Raw genomic sequence first — 22,215 nt, forward strand, 5'->3', positions numbered from 1 at the left:
AAAATTTCATTGTCAATCTGATCTATTTTCTATGTAAATAAGGCCTCTTACTTTTTCTCTCCATGTTGTTGTTAGAACCATCGAGTCTGTTTCTGGGGAGCAGCTGATGGATTTGAACCACTGACCTTTTAGTTTGCAATCTAGTACTTGTCTAACAGTACCACACCAAAACTCTCAGAACTAAATAATTTTTCACTTCCAAGACTAAGACTCAATGGGAATACATGCTCTGATGGGTGACCACGTTCGTCACCGACAAGGGGAAGTGAGGGAAAAACAGCTATGAGGCTACGAGCTAAACCCTACAATGTTCAGTAGACTCCTGTGAACCCAGGTGGAGACCTGGTTGGCCAGCAGTGTGGCAAGACCTGGGGACCCTTGGGCCCAGAGTCAGTGACATAGCCACAGAGGACTAGAGTGGAGAGTGAAGTGTCCAGTGGATAAGAAGAGAGGGCATATCCACAAGAGCACCCACACTTGCAGGTAATACCCACTTGACCTGGCTTCAATGACTTGGGTGATCAGAGCTCAACTAGAAGAAAGAAGAGGGGGAAAAAGAGTAATCTGATACAGTTTGATGAACTTGACCTACACCTATGGCTGCAGAAGCTCAAAAGAGGGAACAAATCTTTACAGCAAGGATCATTCCCACCCCCTCCATATACAGAGTAGACAGGGATAGGCAACTTGAACATTGGTTATCCAAAATGGGGGACTACAAAGGCAAGAAGTGACTGGCTTACAAGCTTTCAAGAGGGAGCCTAGATCCAGAGGGCATGGAGGAAGGTAGAATCTCCACTGAGTAGTATCCAATCTGTCTAGGCAGGACTGATTAAAGGAAATGTATCACTCTTGTGATACAAGGGTGAATAACTGTTACCAGAACTGATTGTGAAGGTTGTAAATGTAAAAGTAGACATTTTGTGGCAAGGAGGGGAGTGATTAACTTTGCAGGCTAGGAGCAGAGGTCCCTGGAACCGTGAAGGGAGAAGAGTGGAGAGTGGAACCCTATCCAGAGAGGCAGTGATCCCCGAGATGGAGGCAGAGATGATGACATGGAGAGATGGAGCAGCTGGGGACTCAGGACCCAGGGAGGGAGAAGGGGCTGTGTGCTGATGACCGGGGTGAGGTGGAGGGGAGCAGGCTTATAGGATGTACCCTTTCATTGATTGGTGATGCATGGAGGGGACTGTAACCATGGCAATGAAACAATACACGATAGGATGAATGTAAAACTGATGTTCTCCCATGTAAACTGTCACATAATTCACTATAAAATTTAGAAATAATAATAATTATTTATAATTTTATGTTAAATTAATTTAACATTTTATGTTAAATTTATTTTACTCGAATGACACTGTTAACTCTCATTTAGTTGTGTCAATTAAGAGTGATGTTGCTAAGTGCCATCTAGTTAGTGACCCTGTGTACGGGTTTCCAAGGAGCAGCTAGTGGGTTTGAACCACTGAACATGGGGTTAACAGTCCAATGCTTATCCTACAAAGGTACACCAGGACTCCAAGAGTGGTATTTGTTGTGTACATAGGGTATCCAAGGAATGGCTGGTGAGTTTGAACTGTCAACCTTGCAGTTGAGTGCTTATCCTACGGTGCCACACCAGGACTCCAAAAGTGATGTTGTTGTTGTTGTTGTTGTTAAGTGCTGTCGAGTTGGTTCCGACTCATAGTGACCCTGTATAGGGTTTCCAAGGAATGACTGGTGGGTTTGAACCACTGACCTTGCAGTTCAGACTGACCTCTGAGTCGAGTGTTTATCCTACAATGCCATACCAGGATTCCAAGAGCGATATTAGCAGAAGTAAATTAAACTGGTGTATGATGCCCATTTGAGTTAGTACCTGGGGAAACTCAGCAGCTGAATGAAACAGAAACAAGACTTTTCCGGCAATGGTCTCACTATTTCAATTCCTAGGACATTTTGTGAGCACTGATACTCATTGGGAACCCTATACAGGGTCGCTATGGGTCAGAACCGACTCGACAGCACTTCACAACAACAATAAAGAGTACTGCAAGCACTGTCTTTTTCTGCTTTTCTTATTCTGTGGCTTTTTTTACATTTACTTTTTAAACTCACTATAATTTTGTTTTCCCCTATAATATAAATCTCTTTCCAATTGCTGTTAAGTATACTTCGACTCATGGTGAGTGCATGTATGTCAGGGTAGAACTGTAGTCCATGGGGGGTTTTGGTGGCTGATTTTTCTGAAGTAGATAGATCAGCGGTGTTTCTTTCGAGACTCCTCCAGGTAGACGCAATCTGCCAACTTGGCAGTTAGCAGCCGAGCGCGTTAATTGTTTGCACTGCTCAGATTTATTGCAAGTACTCCTGGCGAGCAGTCTGGATGAGGTTGACTCTTACCTTTAGTGCCAGCCACAAAGGCAGAATCAAATTTCATAAATCTGTCATTTGAGAAAGCTAGGTGTAGTTTTCAAATTAAACATTTTTTAACTTCATATACATTGGTCTAAAAGGTGAAGGACAAATAAATACTCTTCTGGTGTTCCTTATTTTCTGTTTGAGAGACAAGTTCATTTCCCCTCCTTTCCTTTTAATCTTCCTGTTTCCTTGACACACCTGCTTCTGAACTCCATTCTCATCTCTCCCTGCTGTGACAGTTCACTAGCACTTCACGGTACCTAAGAATCTTTCAACTCTTATTTTCCACCAGCTGTCAGTTGCAGAATAAGGTGGCTTTGTTTGGGAGGGAAAGGGTAGAATCCTTTCTGAATGTCGCCTTTTCCTTTGAAGCAGGAACACTTCAGAGACAATTGAACTGCTTTTAGGTTTTTCTTACCACCAGCTTTTTCTTCTGATAGATCCCGCGGTGAACACACCGTTCTGTTGATGACATCGATTTGTTGCTATGGAAATAGTGGTAATGTCACAGATTCAGCCCAGTGACTTTACTGCAAGGTTCATGCAGGAGAAATGGGCGAGGCTTTAGGGGAGAACCTCATTAAAACTGAAAGCTATCAATTATAAGCAGGTGAAAGCTAAATGGAGCCAACCTTTTATGTGATGAAAACAGAAAGTAAACCTCTAGCAAATTCACTGCAGGAAGTTGAAAAGCCCCAGCATGATTTCTGACCTGAGAGGCTCTGACAAAATCAAAATTTTATACTTTCTCAGAATATTTCTTCTACTTAAGTTTACATGCTTGATCCCAAATTATTTCCACTAAGATGACTTTTCCCTTTTGGTCTTTAGGACATGGACAGCCACAGCAGCAAGTCGTTCCTGCTCCCATCTCAGCAGCCAGTCCACCAAGCAGCAAACCCCAGCACCAGAATGGGAGTTCAGGAGTGGGTAAGATTGCTACATGAGGGGGTGTGTTCATTTTGTGTCTCAGGTTTTTGAATAATGTTTGGAAATTTAATCTGGGACTAAAGGGAATTTTCAGAATGTCATTCATGACAGATTGGCTTCTTGCAAAGAATAATTCAGATTCTTACCATAAAGCGTGTGAATGACAAAACAAAGATAATCTTTTAAAGATATTTCACCATATTCCTTTTTTAAGATCAGAATGCTGTAATCTTCTGTTAAAAGTTTATCTTAACATTTTCTCACATCTTGAGGTTTTACACCCTCTGACTTTTTGCGAGTTTGCTTACTTTTTAAATTCTTCCACCTAGGATCTGTTTACTATATTTGGCTTGTCTCTCTTCCAAGTTTCCTGTTTGGGGCTCTCTTGAGCACTTATTATTTGCTTGAAGACAGTGTAATTTCTATTGGCCATAGGCTCTGCTTCTCATTTATGGCTAAGAAAGAGTTTTTCTTCTTTTAACTTTGCTACAGCAGATCCTGAGAAGCTCAAATGGAATCATTCTGTTTACTTTTCGGGCCTTTGCTTTAGGAATCGCTTGATCTGAAAAGTCACTTAGGAAAATAAGTGACTTTTGAAGAATTGGTTGGGTTTCTTTTTAGATGTCCTTTTTTCCTGTCATGTGTACTACTTCTTTCCCCTCAACTATTCTTTTGTATTTTTCAATGTGAAGATTCTAAGAAAAACAAGATAAAGACATCACTAATGTTTCTGTAAAACCTTCAGGACATATTAGTCAGTAGATCCAGCTAATTATTTAGCTAGCATCTATCTGCCTTTATAAGTAGATCTATTTATGTGCAACTCAAATTATGTACTGTCAAAGCAGGTGTAAAATAGATTAATCTAGAAAGCTCTTCTTTAGGCTGAAATACGAATATGTGTTCTTTCCTCTTCCTTCATAGATTCAGTTTTCCAGTTGATTATCTTTAGGTTGAAAAAAAAAATTATCTTAGTTAATGTTTCCTAAAAACACATCAATTTAAAGGTTAAAGGAAAAAAAGGACTAGATGTATATTGAGAGGAGGCTGCCTAGAATGAGAAGTTGCATGAATAGACAAATGTGTATGTGTTTATGCAATTGTATATTGTACATATACATATAATTTGCACATGTATTCTAAAAGTACATGAGTATCAATATATAGTCTTGAGTTAGTTACTACTTTTATATTGTTATAACAATATAATATTGTTGTATTATATTGGTCTCTCTTTACCAGTTAGAAAATTTTATTATGAGAAACCGTCCATATTTGTTTGTTTGTTTTTACTGAGTACTGTAAAATGTAACAGTAGTATGGTACATGCCATGAAAACTCAATAAATAAATTACAAATAAATGGTAGGTGTGTATTTTTAACTAAAATCCATTCTGAGGATATATTGTATAAGAGATACAAAATCATTGAATAAATTACATTGTCTTAATTTGGGGTTGAAGCTTTACAGAAATAGTCCGTATATAATAAAGGCATTCATCTGCTAGTGGAGTTTAATTCTCTGTTCTTTCCAAGTGAAGAGTAGCTGCTTAGGCTGAGATAAAGGAGTCAGAAGGGGTCACAGTGGCCACCCAACTACATGTTGTGAACCAAAAACTTATTCTTGTCTTTTGTTCCCAATTAAACCCAATCCCATAGACTTCTCCTGTTGACCAATTGAGCACTGGGGTCTTTCTGGGATGTTTTGAAATGATTTGTCATAGGTGTCCTTCACTTTAAGTGATCCATCCAAGCATGGCCCTTAGTTCATAGCCTTCCCTTTTATTTTTTTTTTATACCTAATGACTTGACATCTATTTGACCAGTCAAGAAGGTTGGTTTTCTTTCTCTGCTCTGTTTTTTGTCCCTTGGTGTAAGAGAAACTTAGGAGAATGGACCTCAGAAGGTGCAGTGTTTGAATTCATTACCATTGTCTTGACCCTCAGGGCTTACGTCAGCAGATACAATCATGAACTTCTGTGTGCCGGGCTGTGATTCTATATTGTTTTTCTAGCCTCCTGCGTCAATCTCTGATTTTCATGTTTCTTGGAGAGTAAAAAGGAAACATTTTGCCTCTCATTTTGCACAAATTTGTGAAGGCACCTCAGTAATTGAGAGTTGTTTTTGTTGTCTGTTGCTTTTTTTTTTAACAAAGGTTATTATCAAAGCCACTTAACATAATGGGTTGTCCTTTCTGTTTATCTTAAAGGTTCCACTGTGTCTAAGGCTTATGGTACCTCAAAGACATTTGGAAAGGCTGGAGGTATCAGCCAGGTGAACAATCCTGGGGGGACACAGTCCAAAGTGGTACCCATTGCCAGCCTCACCCCTTACCAGTCCAAGTGAGTTGTTTCATAGAATAAGTTCACAGTGTACTTGCCAATTGTACCAAAAGTTATCATGAATGGGCTTTTGTGTTTTTATGCATGAATGTCAGGCTCACTACCATGTTAAATGGGTCTCTTTTTTTCCTGAAGAAAAGAAGGGTATAAATTGTGACAGCCTGTAACTCTTTTATATCAAAAAGAATGGCACAATAGCTTGTGATGCTTCATTCTTCTGTTTTTTTTTTTTAAGATACACAACAACATATACACCCCATTCAACACTTTGTACATGTGCAGTCCAGTGCCATTGGTTACAGTCTTAACACTGTGTCACCCTCCTCAGTATCTGTGCCCATATTGCTTCACCGCCGTTAACTTTTACTCTCTCTGCCTCTTAAAGTGCTTATCTGTGCTTTAGAGTTACTCTTGTAAATTTGATCATACATAGATAAATCTTTCAAAGAGCAAACGGTTCAAGGCTAACTTGCTTTTTTATTAATTGAGTTAAGCTGTTGTTTTGTTTGACTTCATGTGATAGTTTAGTGTTTACAGATTACTTTAGGACTATAGATTTAGGGGTTCCCCCAGTCCTAATAGGAGCTCTGATAGCCTAGTGGTTATGAGTTGGGCTGCTAACCTCAAGGTCAGTTTGAAACTACCAGCCATTCTGTGGGAGAAGGATGTGGCCTTCTGCTCCTGTAAAGATTTACAGCCTCAGAAACTCTATACAGGGTGGCTATGAGTCGGTACCGACTCCACGGCACACCACCACCACCAGTCCTAATGGATCCAGTAAATTTCTGTAAGAATTTGATGTTCTACTCAACATTTTTCTCCTTTTGATCAGGATCCACGTATTGGGTCCTTAATCAAAATACTCAGTAGTGGTAGTCAGGCACAACAGAACAGTTTGTTCTGTTCTCATGGTCAAGGAGGTGTAGTAGTCGTGTATGTAGTTTATTAGACCTGCAGTCCATTTCCTTCTCTAATTCCTGGGTCTCTTACTGGTTGCTGCTGCTTCTGCTTTAGACAAATAGAGACCATTTGTTGTATCTGGGTTGGCAGCTGGCAAGCTTTAAAGAAGACATCAGGCACTACCTACTGAACTAGGAAGGTTTTGTTGTTGTTATTAAGTGCCATCAAGTCGGTTCCGACTCATAGCGACCCTGTACAGGGTTTCCGAGGGTGTAAACCTTTACAGGAGTAGAAAGCCTCATCTTTCTCCCGCGGAGCGGCTGGTAGTTTCGAACCGCTAACCTTAAGGTTCACAGCCCGATTCGTAACCACTACGCTACCAGAGCTCCTTGAACTAGGAAGGTAGAACACAGCTAAAAACAATGTTATGCTAATTGACTGGTCGGACCTGGGAAGCCATGATCCTCAACCCTTGAACCCAGAAATCTAATCCCATATAGTGTTTAGCTGTACCTAAGTATAAGGGGGTTTCAAAGCGTTTATGGAAAAATAGAATTGGCTGTTACTGCTTTTGTTTTTGAAACTTTTAAAATTAAAGGTATTTATGCTTGAAGAGTAGTCCTGGTGTGGCACTGTGGGTTGATGGTGCACTGGACTGCAAAATTGGTTTGAACTGCAATGTTGGCAGTTTCAAACTCACTGGCTGCTCCTTGGAATCCCTATACAGGGTCGCTATGGGTTGGAACCGCCTCGATGGCACTTAACAACATGCTTGAAGAGGAGGCCTGGTGTGGCACTGTGGGTTAATGTGCTGGACTGCAAAGTTTGTTTGAACTGCAGAGTCAGCAGTTCAAGCTCACCAGCTGCTCCTCAGAAACCCTATACAGGATCACAATGGGTCGGAACTGACTCGACAGAACTTAACAACAATAACAAATGCTTGAATCAGTTGTTAGTCTTGTGTTTTGTGTGAAATAAAATATTTGTGCTATATCAGAAGACGTTTTATCTTCTCATAAATGACTCAGTCTGAGAATTATTATTAAGAGTTAGTTGGCTATAAGAATGTGTTGTTTGTACTAAGCACATTAATATGCCCTAAACATAGGTCTTTTATTACTTTTTTCAATAAAAATTATTTTGAGTAGTTTAAAATTGGTGATCCCCCCCAGAATTCTTCCAGATGTGTTTCTATTAGTTCTTCAGTACTTTTTTAAGATAAGAGTCTTGGTGTGGTACTTACTGTAGGATAAGCACTAGAACACACAAGATTGGTTTGAACTGCAAGGTCAGCAATTCAAACCCACCAGCCACTGCCAGAAACCCTATACAGGGTTGTTATGAGTCAGAATTGACACGACAGCACTTAACAACAACTTTTTTTTAAGACAGGGAAGCTTTTTTCTCTGGTGAAATTATAAATAATATAACTAAATTTCCCAGCACCAACATTCTGACTCCAAAACTGGATCTTACTTAGATCTTTACCTCCTTTTCTTTACAAAAGTAGCCTTTTGTTCATAACTGCTTTAAAGCATTTTCTTTTGGCATTTCATGTTTCACAGCCTTACATTTATATTCATCGTATATTAGAAATGAGACAGAAGTTTGACACCAGTGATATCAGCTCTCTTAATTGAAAATAGTGGCAAAATATAATTGCTGGTATTACTGTGTTTTCTAGCTTAAAACCTTTCATTAAGGGATATTGTTGCCTTGGTGATGCTTTTTGGAGAAGGGAGGAGAGTTTATAAATTTACTTATTTGACAGGAGAATGTGTTAGTGTTAAATCACCTTGTATGTTTCATTATTTGCTTTTTTCTATAAACTGTCAAGCCTGTATGTCATCTTGGGGGTTTTAATTAGCTGAATTAAAATACAGCTAACATTGAGAAATGGAATGCATAAAAGAAGAAAGGCCACAGGAAGATGATAGGAAACCTTTCAAATCTTTCCTAAGTAAGACTTCAAACAATAATACACTGTTTGGTTTTTAGATGGACTATTTGCGCTCGTGTTACCAACAAAAGTCAGATCCGTACTTGGAGCAATTCTCGAGGGGAAGGAAAGCTGTTCTCTATAGAAATGGTTGATGAAAGTGTGAGTATTTGTCAAGTGGGGGAGGAGGAACACTTGACTCTGAGAAACAGAGGACTCATCTCTGTGCAGGCAGATGCAAAATAACAAAGAGGCATAATTGTCATCCTTACAGTCTTTTGATCCTATGTGGGAACAGGATTAAAAGTCATAAGTAAAATCCTTGATCTTAAATAAAAGCGTTTATTGACGTAGAAGTTCATTTTCTGGCTTTATAAGTAGCACATGGGAAGGAAGAACTAGAGATACTGTGTCTGACTTGCTGGCAGGCTTATCTGGTCCTCTGGAATAAGATACCTGCTTAGGAGCAGAATGGAGCTCTGGACCAAAGCAGAAGGCAGGCAGCAGCCACCTGGCTAAATGAAGGGCTTTGTGGGAAATGGATTCTGACTGCGAAGACTCTTTATGCGTTTTATTTAAATAAAACAAAACCACAATCACAAGACTAGAATGTTTCCAAGCTGTGGAGTCTGTCCATTCATTTCGGTGATAAATCCTAAAAATATACTTCAAGTGTAATTTTCAAAGTGCTGCATGTTTCCTAGTTTTTCAAACCCTAAGAGGACAGAAAAAAGGCAGTTTTTTCCCTTCATTTTTTTGAAGATGGGATAATACCCTAAATATATCAACTGTGTCATGACAAACAATGTCAGAACCTAATTTTTTGCTGAGTCATTGGTCTGATCTGCATCAGCTGGGTAACATTTTAGCTATTTATTTCAGCTTCTTATCCATCCATAGCATTTTGACTGACAGAAAAGTAAAAGTGAAAATCAAACCCTAAGCAACTTGAAAATATGACTGATTGGGACACTTCTGGCGATGACTCCTGAGTATGAAATAATTCCTCACTTATCCTGCAGAAGCTTGTGACTCATCGTGTTCCACACACTCCCCTGTGGGCATCAGTCGTGCCACTCTGTATCTAAAATGTTTTCTTTTTGTTAGAATATTAAACTCACTGCTGTGGTTGTCCCCTACCCCCTGTTAGGTCTCTAACTGAGGTTAGTAACGCATGATTACAGGTTTAGCTAGCTGAACCTCCACTTTTTCATCAGGGCTAATAAATTGCTTGAATGATCAAAGACTAAAATGTATGTTTCTGGACTGTCTATAGGCTTCTCATGGATCCCATTTATGATAGCTAACAGGTACCATTTTGATACTAAAGTGTCCTGTTTTTCACTGGTAAAGCTTCAAGTTGGACAACACATTTCTAACTGGTTCTCACTTTTTTCTGCAGGGTGAAATTCGCGCTACTGCTTTCAATGAGCAAGTGGACAAGTTCTTTCCCCTCATTGAAGTGAACAAGGTACAGCAACTTTGATTTTAGAACTGAAAGTTGGTTGACTGGGGGCCTGGGAATGAGGGGGCTCTTTGAGAGTTGTGAGGGTGGTGAAGGCTTTTATATATGACTGAATGGATGTTCCATGGCTTGCCTTCTCTTGCAGGTCTATTATTTCTCAAAAGGTACCTTGAAGATTGCTAACAAACAATTCACAGCTGTTAAAAATGACTATGAGATGACCTTCAATAATGAGACTTCTGTCATACCCTGTGAAGATGACCGTCATTTACCTACAGTTCAGTTTGATTTCACAGGGATTAATGACCTAGAAAATAAATCCAAAGACTCACTTGTAGGTAAGTCCATGTAGAGGAAAAATGAGAAAGCTGATTATTAGTTTTATTTGCAAGATAACACAAAGGTGGAAGGCTTAAGTGCTCCACTTTCGGTCTTGGGCCATATAATGGGAGCCGTGACCATCTCTTTCTAAAACGTAATGCCTATGTTGTAGACATAATTGGGATCTGCAAGAGCTGTGAAGATGCCACTAAAATCACAGTGAAGTCTAACAACAGAGAAGTTTCTAAGAGAAATATCTACTTGATGGACATGTCGGGGAAGGTGGTGTCAGCTACACTGTGGGGAGAAGATGTAAGTACTTGCATTGAGAGCAGTCAGAACATGTGCAGAAAGACAAGGACATAAAGAGTTCCTGAAATGGATGGGTACTGTTGTCCTGCGAGTTAATAGGGCTCTAACCATGTCAGAGTGAAGGGTTGGGGATTCTGGGGTATATTTGAAATCTTTTGATTCACTTCTGTGAGATTTGCTATGATTTAAAAGGTTTACATAGTGAAACTCACTTTTCTCTTACTCTAAGAACATAGTAATAGCTTAGTTTTTTGACTTATGTCTAAGCAGATGCTTGTGTGCGTGCAGTCTATCATGTATGAATTCCATGTTACCATTTAATTGCGTTCACTCTACTATTGACTTGTTCCTTGTTTTTATAAAAGTCTTCTGTGTGTGCTTCCTCAGATGTGCCTGCCAGTAACACTTACTTGTGTGTGTTTGGTGGTTTTGTTTTTATGCAGGCTGATAGATTTGATGGTTCTAGACAGCCTGTGATGGCCATCAAAGGAGCCAGAGTTTCTGACTTCGGTGGACGGAGCCTCTCTGTACTGTCTTCAAGCACTGTCATTGTGAACCCTGACATCCCAGAGGCCTATAAGCTTCGTGGATGGTAGGTTTTATGGGTCTAAACAAAGGAGCTGTTTGAGCCTGGGCTTTGAGACGTGCTCCTTCTTTTGGTTCTTATGACCAGTATGTGAGCAGTCTGCCAAGCAGGGGGCTTTGTTACTGAATAGAACAGTTTCTGTTTTTCTTGGAGGCATTCTACCTTCTGAGAGGATGGCTTTAGAGCCCTTAAACTGACAACCCTGTAATCCCATGACAAACCTGAAGAGTCAGAGGAAGCAATTACAATGAAAGTGCTGCACGCTGACCTGGATCCTGCTGAAGTAGGGTGCAGCCAGGCTTTAGTAGTTCTGTTCTGAGGTGCTGTGACCTGAGGGGGACTTTCTCTCCTCAGTTTACAGCTGCGGGCTTGTGTGCCTTGGGAGAGAAGTGCTTTCTTACTCTCTTAAGTCCTTGGTGCCCATCACATCTTCAACTGTGTGTTCATTGGATTCTGTGATAAACTATGGTGGGAACAGTGAGCTATTGTTGGCATTATATTGTTACTACCAAAGCACTCAAGGGATGAGAAGAGCCCTTAAAATCTCATCAATAGATCTAGTTTTTTAGGGTGTTGAAACTCAGCCTTAAAAGAACACTTTAAACTGAAATGTATGCAAGAAGTGATGTGGTCATTGAAAACACTTTAACAAGCTTGAGCTTAAATATTGTATATAGGTGTAATCACAGAGATTTGATTTCAAACCATGTTGAAGTGTTTAAGTGACAAAGGCATTATTTCATATGACGTATTCGCCACTTTTGTTTTCAGTCTAATGTGAGCCAGTAGTGATAGTATGTATGTTTAAAGTTTTAAGTTAAAAGTATACTGACATGTACATGTTGCATGATGCCAGCCTCATGAGTATGATCCACAGATACTTAATTCTGTATACAGCTGGCGTTGCCTTACAAAGCAGGGCCCAGGAAATATCTGACCAGAAATAGACGTGGCTTTGGTTTGTTCTCATTGCTTGGTTTTCTTTCAGGCTGTGGGCTTGACCCCAGGTTAATCGATGCTTGCATTGAGGTCTTCATATTTCACTTGTCAACAACCATGATCCCCATCAACTTCAAAAGACATTTCTGTCCCTAGAATAAAATAACCTGGCATTGATCAAAGAGAAAGTTTGGTGCACATACTCCACCTTGGCAAGGATTTGAGATGTTTAGATCTTGTCTATAACAATGTAGACTTTTTATAATAAGAAGGGCTGCCTCTCTCCTTGCTCTGTTGACTCCTGATGAGCTGTCTTTGGTAGCAAATGTCTCCTTGGAGTTTTTGAAACCGTAAACTTGTGTAGCTAGTGGTGGTGAAACAGATTTATGGGCCATGCTGTGCCTCTGACGGATTTAGCCGCTTACCTGACAGAATGAGAAGGCAATTGTTGGCAACAGCGGGCAGCATCCATTCTGCTCGGCAGTCTCTGTCTGAGGAACTGTTCTGGGTGTGGTCAGCTGCAGTTATCCACCTTTGGAATGACATTTGGCAAATTTTTAATCTCAGGCTGACTCCCCCCTGCCACAACTATGTTTCTGAGCCACTTTCTCCCTTTCCCCTGCTTCACTTCAGCTGTGATGTGGTCAAGAAATAATCAATTTTGGCAGTAATTTAATGAAAGTTTGCTTTAATAGCTGCACCAGAAAAATCTCACTAAGAAGGTAAATTGACAACAAGAAAATAGATAATGCCTCCTAGTCAGTTGCTTTGGGTTATGTAATCTTTTGGACTCTATATCAGGCTTAAGAGATCTTTCACCATGGAAACATTTTTGCCAACCTATTAGAATATGATTGTCCCTCTCTATCTGGATACATTTCAGTGATTATAAAAATGTGGCTGCCGACCTAGAATGAGCATCAGTGGCCCCAAGCACATACCAGAGCTCTGTGTTACTGCTGTTTTGTTGTTGACATTCTCAGTTACTGTTTTTAGGCCTTGGGCCCTCTGGCCAGTGTTGCTATGCAAGGCTAATTTAAGAAAAGGTTCTGTGGTGCTTTGACACTCTGTGTCTTGACCACTTGGGGGCATCAAAACAATTGAGATAAAGAGGGTCATTCATTTGTTTCTGTAGACTTAAGATACAATTAGGAAGATAATAATTTTAGCCCAGATATAACTGACCTATAAAAGGTTTGGGGTGGGGCAGAGGAGGAGGATGGATAGCCTTTATGAAACACATAGGATCCAGTAGCCCATTAGAGAAGTTTGTCAAGTGCCTGTCACTCACTATTCTTTGTTACTTTTTCAGGTTTGACTCAGAAGGACAAGCCTTAGATGGTGTTTCCATCTCTGATCTAAAGAGTGGAGGAATAGGAGGGAGCAACACCAACTGGAAAACATTATATGAGGTCAAATCAGAGAACCTGGGCCAGGGTGACAAGGTAGCCTGTGTTCCTAACTTTTCGTCATAAAAGCACATACAGTGTGCAAAAGGACAAGTTTTCAAATCTATTATCTGAGACCAGCTGTCAGATGTTAATTCTGAGCAATGACACTTAACTGAGACCCTGACCAGGATGGGGGAGACTCATGCAGAGTGAAGGGGCTACACTTAGTGATCGGGGTATGTCCTGTCCCTCAGGTGTGTTGGGACAGAAAATGTGAAGAATCCTGACTAGCAAACTGTTGTTAAGTGCCGTCGAGTAGATTCCAACTTACAGCAACCCCCTGTACAGGGTTTCCAAGGCTGTAAATCTTTGCGGTAGCAGAAAACCTCATCTTTCACCTATGGAGCAGCTGGCGGGCTCAAACTGCCAACCTAGAGGCTGGTAAAGTAAAACTGTTAGTAATAATAGGACTTGCCTTTCCAGTCTGCTTTTCTGTGATTGTTCCTGCAAGTTGAAGTGCCTACATGTCAAGAAGATGCTTTTTGAGGTTGTAGCTCACTAGTATTAAGTACCAGGTTCAGTGTCAGCTATTGGCAGTTTACACACACTTTAGCTGGCTATAGAACATTAGCCTCTGATTAGGCACAGAGTTGGCAGGATCCTCTCACAAGAGTTGACTCTGGAGTTAGTTGGCAGTTGCCCTTTCCGGTGGCCCTCCTCCCCTTGTGACTCAAACATGCATTCTGTCAGTAGTTGAATATTTAAATCATTTGTTTCTCCTTTGTGCTTCCTAATATACAATATAGTTTTTATTCCATACTGTCCAATTCATTGTTTTCGTATCCATCATTGTCATCTACAGCACTATAATTTCTATATAACACCTTGAACATTAAACACTGGACGTTTCTGAGTTGTCCTGTCATAGAAACAGACACTTTTGGAGTTCCATTGGCCTCCCCTGTGTCTCTCTTAGATAGTGGGTAATAAGAGATCAATCCTCGAAAACAGTTGTTTGCACCCAAATTCTCAGGTCACACTTTGAATCTGGATCTAACCTGGAAATATGAGGGAATCTTCACAAGGTTCATGGAAAAATGGGATTCAAAAATAATGGAATTTTCCCATGAAGATTTTGAAGCCCCGCTTCTATAGAAAGATGCTTTGGGCAGTTGCCAAGAAATCTTGTTTCCTCTAGAACCTTCTAAATTGGAAACTAGCCCAAGCTCTCTGACTATATCACAGTATAATTTTGCCTCTTTTGGCCTGAGACAGCCCTCGAGCTTGCTGGCCTGACGCTAAATTCAGGGTGCACCATAAGAAGCTACACCTGGGTAGCTCTATAAGAATGACTCATTTCCGTTCCTCTCAGTGGTGGTGAAAAAACAAAACCCCAAACACATGGCTTAATCCTTGCTAGATTTACTTATCAGTGGTGTCTTAATTTTGAAAGCACAAGTGCTCGCTACTATTAATTTTGCAATCAACTAAATTTGCCCTCCTTAGCCCAGGGCCAGTTCTGGCTTGCTACTTTTAATGTGTAACAGAATATTTGCCGTTTCGTCTGTTTTCATTTTTACAGTTTGATGACGTTAACCTGTCACTGTGTTGTGCAAGCATGACCACTGTTCATTTTCAAATGTTTTCCTTTCCCTTAACGAAAACCATTGCCCCCACCCCAACGTCCTCTTTTCCTCTGCCTCCAGGTTTTACACAATAGTTTCCTTGGAACACAGCTAAACACACTCCTTTACATATGGTCTGTGGCTGCTTATGCACCACAATGGCAGAGTGGAGTAGTTGCAACAGAGACAATATCACGATGTCATCCATAAAGCTAAAATTTATTCTCTCGTCTGTTGATCCTGCCCTAGGCAAAGATAAGAATGAATCTGAAGTCCTGAAATTCTCTGCCATAACTTTAAAAGAATTTGCAGATGGGAATGGTTGGCCATAGCTGTACTAGAGTTTTCTGGTCTAGCACTCTACATTTCATAGGTCTATTACCATGGGTGGGTTATAGTAGGAGTAAGACTTTATCTCTTGAAAACTAATCTTTATCTTTTCACATGGTCTTCAAAGAAGAAAAAGGATTTCCATTTTAAACTAATTTAGAGCTAGTGTTCCTGTTTCCAAGGAATTCTGTGTATTAGAACTTGGTTTATTTCCCTTCAGGGGTTTTGTAGCCAGCCCATATGATTTCTAAGAGTCCAGAATGGACAATTCCCTATAATCACGAAGTGAACCTGAGAATTAAAATATAGAAACACTTAGCGCTTTTATGTAAGGGCAAGCTCTGAGCTGCCACTAAGTTCAATCCTGAATATGGGTTTGATGCTCTGTGTCCCTGTCACTTGTTTCTCCTGAAGGCAGACTATTTCAGCTCTGTGGCAACAGTGGTGTACCTTCGCAAGGAGAACTGTATGTACCAGGCCTGTCCAACTCAGGACTGCAACAAGAAAGTGATTGATCAACAGAATGGACTATACCGCTGTGAGAAGTGTGACAGCGAATTTCCCAATTTCAAGTACCGCATGATCCTGTCAGTAAGTAGAGTGGGAAGATGAGGTGTTTATCAGGTCCCTGTTATGTGCCAGCTGCCCAGGTACAGTAACCTGATAGTTCATGGTAGCAAGCCCGCAGTAAGTGCTAATGAGCTGATATGATTGTGTCATAAATTAGGAAATGCAGAGCCTTTCACGCAACTGAATAGCAGTCTGTTTTCTCCTAAAAGTTTTTTTTTTTTTTCTTCCATACCATAAAGTTGTATTTATATACCCTGGCTGATCTCCGTCTGTTGTGCATGTAACATAGTGACAGCTTTGGTGGCACTCGCCAGCTAATGGTACAAAGAAAAGTAATTTGAAATGGCATTTTTGGAGAGCAGCAATGGTACTTACACAGCCAATGCCTGTAGCTAGCTCACTTCAGAGGCATGTGACTTACCTGGGTGCTGATGGTGGGCTCTGGCCTTTTGCATTTAAAAACTGTTACTGCGCTAAAGATCTTTTAAACTGTGTGGTGTCAGTTTGATGGTGAAGTTACAAGAAGATGGGCATTCACATTCTTCTATAAGATCATTTGGCAGTGATAAGGCAGATACCATAAAAATGTTTTTATTTTTGACACAGTAAATATCTGAAGGGCCTTTATTCTAAGGAAATCATTAGAGATTTTATATGTGTGTGTGTATATATATATATATATATAAAATAATATGGAGCTCTGGTAACATAGTGGTTACAAGTCGCGCTTCCAACCTCAAGGTCAGCAGTTTGAAACTACCAGCAGTTCTGCAGGTAAAAAATTAGGTGTTCTCCTCCTGTAAAGATTTACAGCCTCAGAAACCCTGTGCAGGGTTGCTATAAGTCGGAACCAACTCCACAGCACACCACCACCACCTATGTATATATGTGATTTATTTTACAGTTGTGTACTTTGGGGGGGGGAAATAGATGCAATTTAAATATCCTTACTATCTGTTGGTTAATTCCTTTATTGAATATCCATAGAGTAGAATACCATGAAAGCATTAAAATGTGCTTTTTACTGGCCAAAGTTTATATAGTTAAAATGTTTGTAGACTATTATTAATTAAGACTAAAAAATAGCAAATTAGAGAATGGTATGTTTTTAATGTACACACCCATAGAAAACAAATTGAAAGGCCAAACACCAGAAATGATTATTTCTGGTTGGTTTTTACTGTCTTTATATTTTTTTTTTCCTTTTTTTTTCAATGAATGCTGTTGTAATAGGAAATTTTTAAGAAAATATCTTAAATTTAAAAGTAACAGATTTTTATCTACCTTTTCTGCATTCTAATTGCCCTTTAAAATGTTAGTTCAGCCAGAAAGTTTTACTTATGCATCAAATTTCTTGTGAACTCTTCATTGAATTAAGGATAGCATGTAGGACATTGTCAGACATAGTACCGAAAGATGAGCCCTTTAGGTTGGAAGGGACTCAGAATACGATGGGGAAAGAGCAGCTGCCTCCTCAAAGTAGAGTTGACCATAAGAACACGTGAATGGAGTGAAGCTTTCAAGACCTTTCTTTGACATGTCATCAGGAGGAACCACTCCCTGACACTGTGCTTGATGAAGTAAAGTGTTGACGAAAGAGAAGAAGACTCCCAAAGAGATGGATTGAAACGGCAGCAGCAATAGGCTCAAACCTAACAAGAGACCGGGCAGTGTTTCGTTTTGTTGTGCACAGGGTCACACAGCTCCTAACAACAGCAGCATCCACACACCTGCTTCCTAGCCCCTGTGCACTGTAGTGCTCTTTTCCTCTTAGGGGTACAGAGTGGGGTTCCCAGTAGTTGTGAGCTCCAGTAAGTGATTCTATTACCTTGTATTGGCAAGTGCTTCTAACTTTGTTCACATCTCTTCATATTTCCTCATGACTTTGGATGTTATAAGGTCCATGTACATGCAAAATGAATATGTAAAATCATCAAAATGATAACCTTAAAAAGAAAACCTTGGCTTTTTTTTTTCTACAAAGTCTTTTCCTTTAGCAACTAGATTCTTTGATACTCACTTTCTTCTTTGACTCTCTGATACGAGGGGTTTCAGAAAAATCTTGGGAAAATTGAATTAAAAGATAACAGTATTATTTAACTTTATGGCCATGGTCTAATTGGAGAGACTTTAATGTTCATTCAGATGCTGGATAAAATTGGTGTTGCTCAGCAGTGACTTAGTCCCATCTCTTGAGACTTCTGGTGACTGAAGATTGTATGATTTAAAATGCAGAAAACCTCCCTGATTCATTGGAAACTTGTGTAAAACCTTTAGTCCAAAGCCCATTGGAGTTGGAGGGGGATTGAGTCCCATGTCCATGTATCTGCATATGAAAGAGTGTAGTTGAGCTGTGTCCCCACTGAGATCTAAAACCACACATCCACAGCATATGGTGTTCCTGCTGTGGATGAGACTGAACATTTTAAACTTTTTCTGTATTAGCTTTCACAGTATTTGCAAAGAACATAGTGACATTATGTCTTTCTTTGGGAATTAGTTAATCATTGTAATGAGTTAATCTACCATTCTCCAGACAGGCTTCCTTTTCTTGTTTCTTTGTTGTAATAATACAGAGTTGTGTTTTTTTAGGTAAATATTGCCGATTTTCTAGAGAATCAGTGGGTAACTTGTTTCCAGGAATCTGCAGAAGCCATCCTTGGACAAAACGCTGCATACCTTGGAGAGTTAAAAGAAAAGGTCAGCCACATGTTATTATCTCCATAGTTGTTTTCTGTGCTCTACCGCTGGTCCCATTTTGCTTTGTAATACTTTTTGGTGTGTCTCTTTTGTGTAGTATATGTAGATTCTCAGTCTGATGATATTTGAGAGTCCATCTGATTTTGTCTAATTTTGTCAGTTTTGGATACACAACAGTTAGGTAATGAAGTACAGCTCGTCTCCAGGTTGCAAACCTCCAACACTACAATGATTCCTAGTAAAAGAGAGACGTACTTTGAGACGTGCATCAAAACATTATTATTACTGTGTTAAAAAGATCTTTTCATGCATTTGGAAGTAGTTATTTAATATTCTTACACAAAAAAAGGTACACTATATATTATAGACTACGACAGACATTTGACTGACATTATTCCAAATTAGGTACAAATTCGACTTACAGACAAGCTTGGTGACAGAGCTTGTTTGTAATCTGGGGATTGCCTGTAATGAATACTAAAGTACTTTGAAAACAAATCATTTGATAGTCTGAACTCTTGCTACCATGAACATACCAGAGATAGTATGCCTGTGGTCATTGAGACAGACCTGGAAGGCTTCTTAAAGTACTGTTATACGTCTTTCTGAAAAGTTCCGTCAAATCCTGTTTAAATGCACATATAAAGTACTTATGTTTCAGGTTGTTGTTGTTAAGTGCCGTCTAGTCCTTGTACAGGGTTTCCCTTGAACTGCTGACCTTGTGGTTCAAACCGACTTTGCAGTCCAGTACTTATCCTACAGCATCATACCAGGACTATTTCAGGTAGTCAGATGCAATTCTTATAAATGGACTTTATCAGATGATCTAATCAGTTTCCTTATTATAAATTTACATTTTACATCATGTTGTTCTTAAGTGCTGTCGAGTGGGTTCTGACCCATACCAACCCTGTATAGGGTTTCAAGGAGCTTCTGGTGAGCTTGAACTGCCGACCTTTGCAGTCTGGCGCATTAACTCACAGCACCACACCAGAACTCTAATTAGTTTCCTTATTATAAATTTGCATTTTTACGTATTAGGTTTATTTAATGCAGGGGATGGATTGCTTAGTATGTTAAACTTAGAAAAGGTAGTTGCTCTGATGAAACATATAAATACTAATATAAGCAATATATATATTTTTTAAATAATTTTATTTTGTTGTTGAGTAAACAGTATTTTCTGAGCCCCATAAATTAGCTTTTATCTTTTAAATCTTTCCCCCACCCCCAGCCCATTTCCTGCACATTGATTAGAATGCTCATAAAGGCCACTAAGAAAAAGGATTTGCTGTTTATTTTGGTGGGCTTTCCTTGTTCCTTCCTGTTGTCATTTTTGTCCATTTGGCTTGTCCCCCCACCACCACCTCTTTTTTAAATTGTCTGAGATTTTTGAAGAGTCCCAACATGTCCTTTTATAAAAATAACTGGAATTGACTTTAAAATCTGATGGTATCTTTTGTCTGTTTTGCCAGGTCCTCTATTTTCATATCAGATTTTAAGGCTCGAGGCAGCCTTTCAGAATTTTTTTATTAGCTTATTATGTTAGACTGTTTTATTGCTGCTGAATGAGGACGTATAGAAATGCTTCCCTCAGGAAGCACGACGTTCTTAGAATATGCACTCCATGCTTCCCCTAATCTTGGAGGAAGAATGGTAACTGGTATAATTTTCTGAAGATTTAGTATGTTTTATTTACATATTTGAAAGCCCAGAGGGCCTTTCTGTTGTTTTTTGGTAAAGTAACCTTTACAAAGCACAGTTCTATATAACAAAGCTTTTTCCGTGTTACATATGGTTTACGAAGATACTACTTAACTGTTAATTTTTTATAGTTAGAAGTTTATTTTATATAAAATGCTTTTTCTAATCGCTCTGTTTATCAGACTTCTTCTAGAAATAAAATAGCATTTGAGGGGCAAGTGAAAGAGGGAAGGGACTGTTTCCCAGAATGCTCGTAATGTTTGTCCACCTCACATGTCTTCTATACTTCTCACCAGATCTATAGCTAGGACCACAGAGACGGAGGGAAATAATGTGTGTAACAGTTTGAACTGTCTTCTCCCACCCCACCCCAGTGCTTAAATTCATGATGATAGTGTTGGGCCTCAGGTCTATTCCATGTCAAATCTTCGAAGAATAGAAATACATTTCTCTAGAGTATTTGATTTTTAATAAAATTCTCCTTAAATGTTTTAATATAATGTCACCTGTAGGTTAATCATTCCTAATGAATTTCAAACCACTAGGGAAAGATTTGTCTCAAAGTGTCTTCAAAATTCTTAAAACATATTTTCAGGTGGGCTAGTAGTTTTGATGTCTTAAAATTTTGCATTTGTTTTTTCAGAATGAGCAGGCATTTGAGGAAACTTTCCAGAACGCCAACTTTCGGTCATTTACATTCAAGATCAGGGTCAAACTGGAGACATACAATGTAAGTAAGGTCACCTTGGGTGCAGAAGGTTTGCGTTGGAAAATTGCTGTTTGTCACCTGTCAGCAGCATGGCAAGAGCTGTCAGTTAATTGTTTCTGTGTGCCAGACCCAATCCTAAACACCTTATGTTCATTACTCAGTGGATCTTCCTAGCCCTGTGTTTAGATGAAGAAACAGACTTTGGGATGTGTGTGAACTGTCTTGTCCATTGTCAGGCATGTAGGGTGAAATAGCATATGGCATTCATGAAAACTTTTTTTCTTTAGTTCATCTGTATTCTGACAAAAATTGATAATGTATCTTATTTTCCACAAGCTAGGTTCTAAAATCAGCATATAAAGTAAAGACAATGTGTAGCTAAAACTAGCTTTAAGATTCCTTAAATTGCCTGTAAAATAGTCATAATAAAGCAGCATTTATTGAGCACTTAATATCTGCCAGACACAGTTCTAAACTCTTTACATGTAGCACCTCACTTGATCGTTACCCTACCTAAGTAACTGTTGTTACCTCCATTGTACCAATGAAAAAAGGTAAGCATCAGAGGAGTGCGTAACAAGTGGCAGAGTTAAGATTCCCACCTAGGCAATGCAGCCTCAGAGTGTTGCTCTTAGCCAAGCTTATCTGTCATTGTGAGAAGTCCTGAGCTAACTGCACCCTTTATGGGCGTTACTCCTTTCTGCCTCTAGAGGCTCTAGCCAATCCCTGGATATAGATGAACAAGTGAAGAGAGAGAATTCGGGAAACACTGCTTTTGTTACAGGGTTTACTCATTCTGTTGTTTGATTATTAGGCCTAAACATTAACACCTGCTAGTAGAGGTATTTGGCTTTGTAAGCATTAAATTAGATAAGGGCCAACAATGTCAGTATGATAGAATGTCAGGGACTTGAAGAGTCATTCAGCCACCTTGTCATTGTATGGCTCTAAAGTATGCAGTGCATCGAGATTGACTTCCCCAGAGCTGAGATGGGACTCAAACCAGGTCTTTGACGCTGCCTCAAATGCTTTTTCTTTGATACCACAAG

The 22,215-nt window shown here is 39.5% G+C and overlaps 1 protein-coding gene across 1 annotated transcript in view; it reads left to right on the top strand.

Moving 5' to 3' along the window:
- The window catches only part of RPA1 (replication protein A1, 70kDa), a 65,701-nt gene that overhangs the window by 42,980 nt on the left and 506 nt on the right, over window positions 1-22,215 (top strand). Inside the window, exons 6-16 of the mRNA XM_006863455.1 lie at window positions 3,235-3,333; window positions 5,543-5,675; window positions 8,574-8,676; window positions 9,917-9,985; window positions 10,125-10,317; window positions 10,473-10,612; window positions 11,056-11,204; window positions 13,450-13,582; window positions 15,898-16,074; window positions 18,646-18,753; window positions 21,101-21,187. Of these exons, the coding sequence (XP_006863517.1) occupies window positions 3,235-3,333; window positions 5,543-5,675; window positions 8,574-8,676; window positions 9,917-9,985; window positions 10,125-10,317; window positions 10,473-10,612; window positions 11,056-11,204; window positions 13,450-13,582; window positions 15,898-16,074; window positions 18,646-18,753; window positions 21,101-21,187 (1,391 nt within the window). The remainder of the gene's footprint in view (window positions 1-3,234; window positions 3,334-5,542; window positions 5,676-8,573; window positions 8,677-9,916; window positions 9,986-10,124; window positions 10,318-10,472; window positions 10,613-11,055; window positions 11,205-13,449; window positions 13,583-15,897; window positions 16,075-18,645; window positions 18,754-21,100; window positions 21,188-22,215) is intronic.

The sequence above is a fragment of the Chrysochloris asiatica genome, unplaced genomic scaffold (assembly GCF_000296735.1).
Source record: "Chrysochloris asiatica unplaced genomic scaffold, ChrAsi1.0 scaffold00054, whole genome shotgun sequence".
Taxonomy (NCBI): domain Eukaryota; kingdom Metazoa; phylum Chordata; class Mammalia; order Afrosoricida; family Chrysochloridae; genus Chrysochloris; species Chrysochloris asiatica.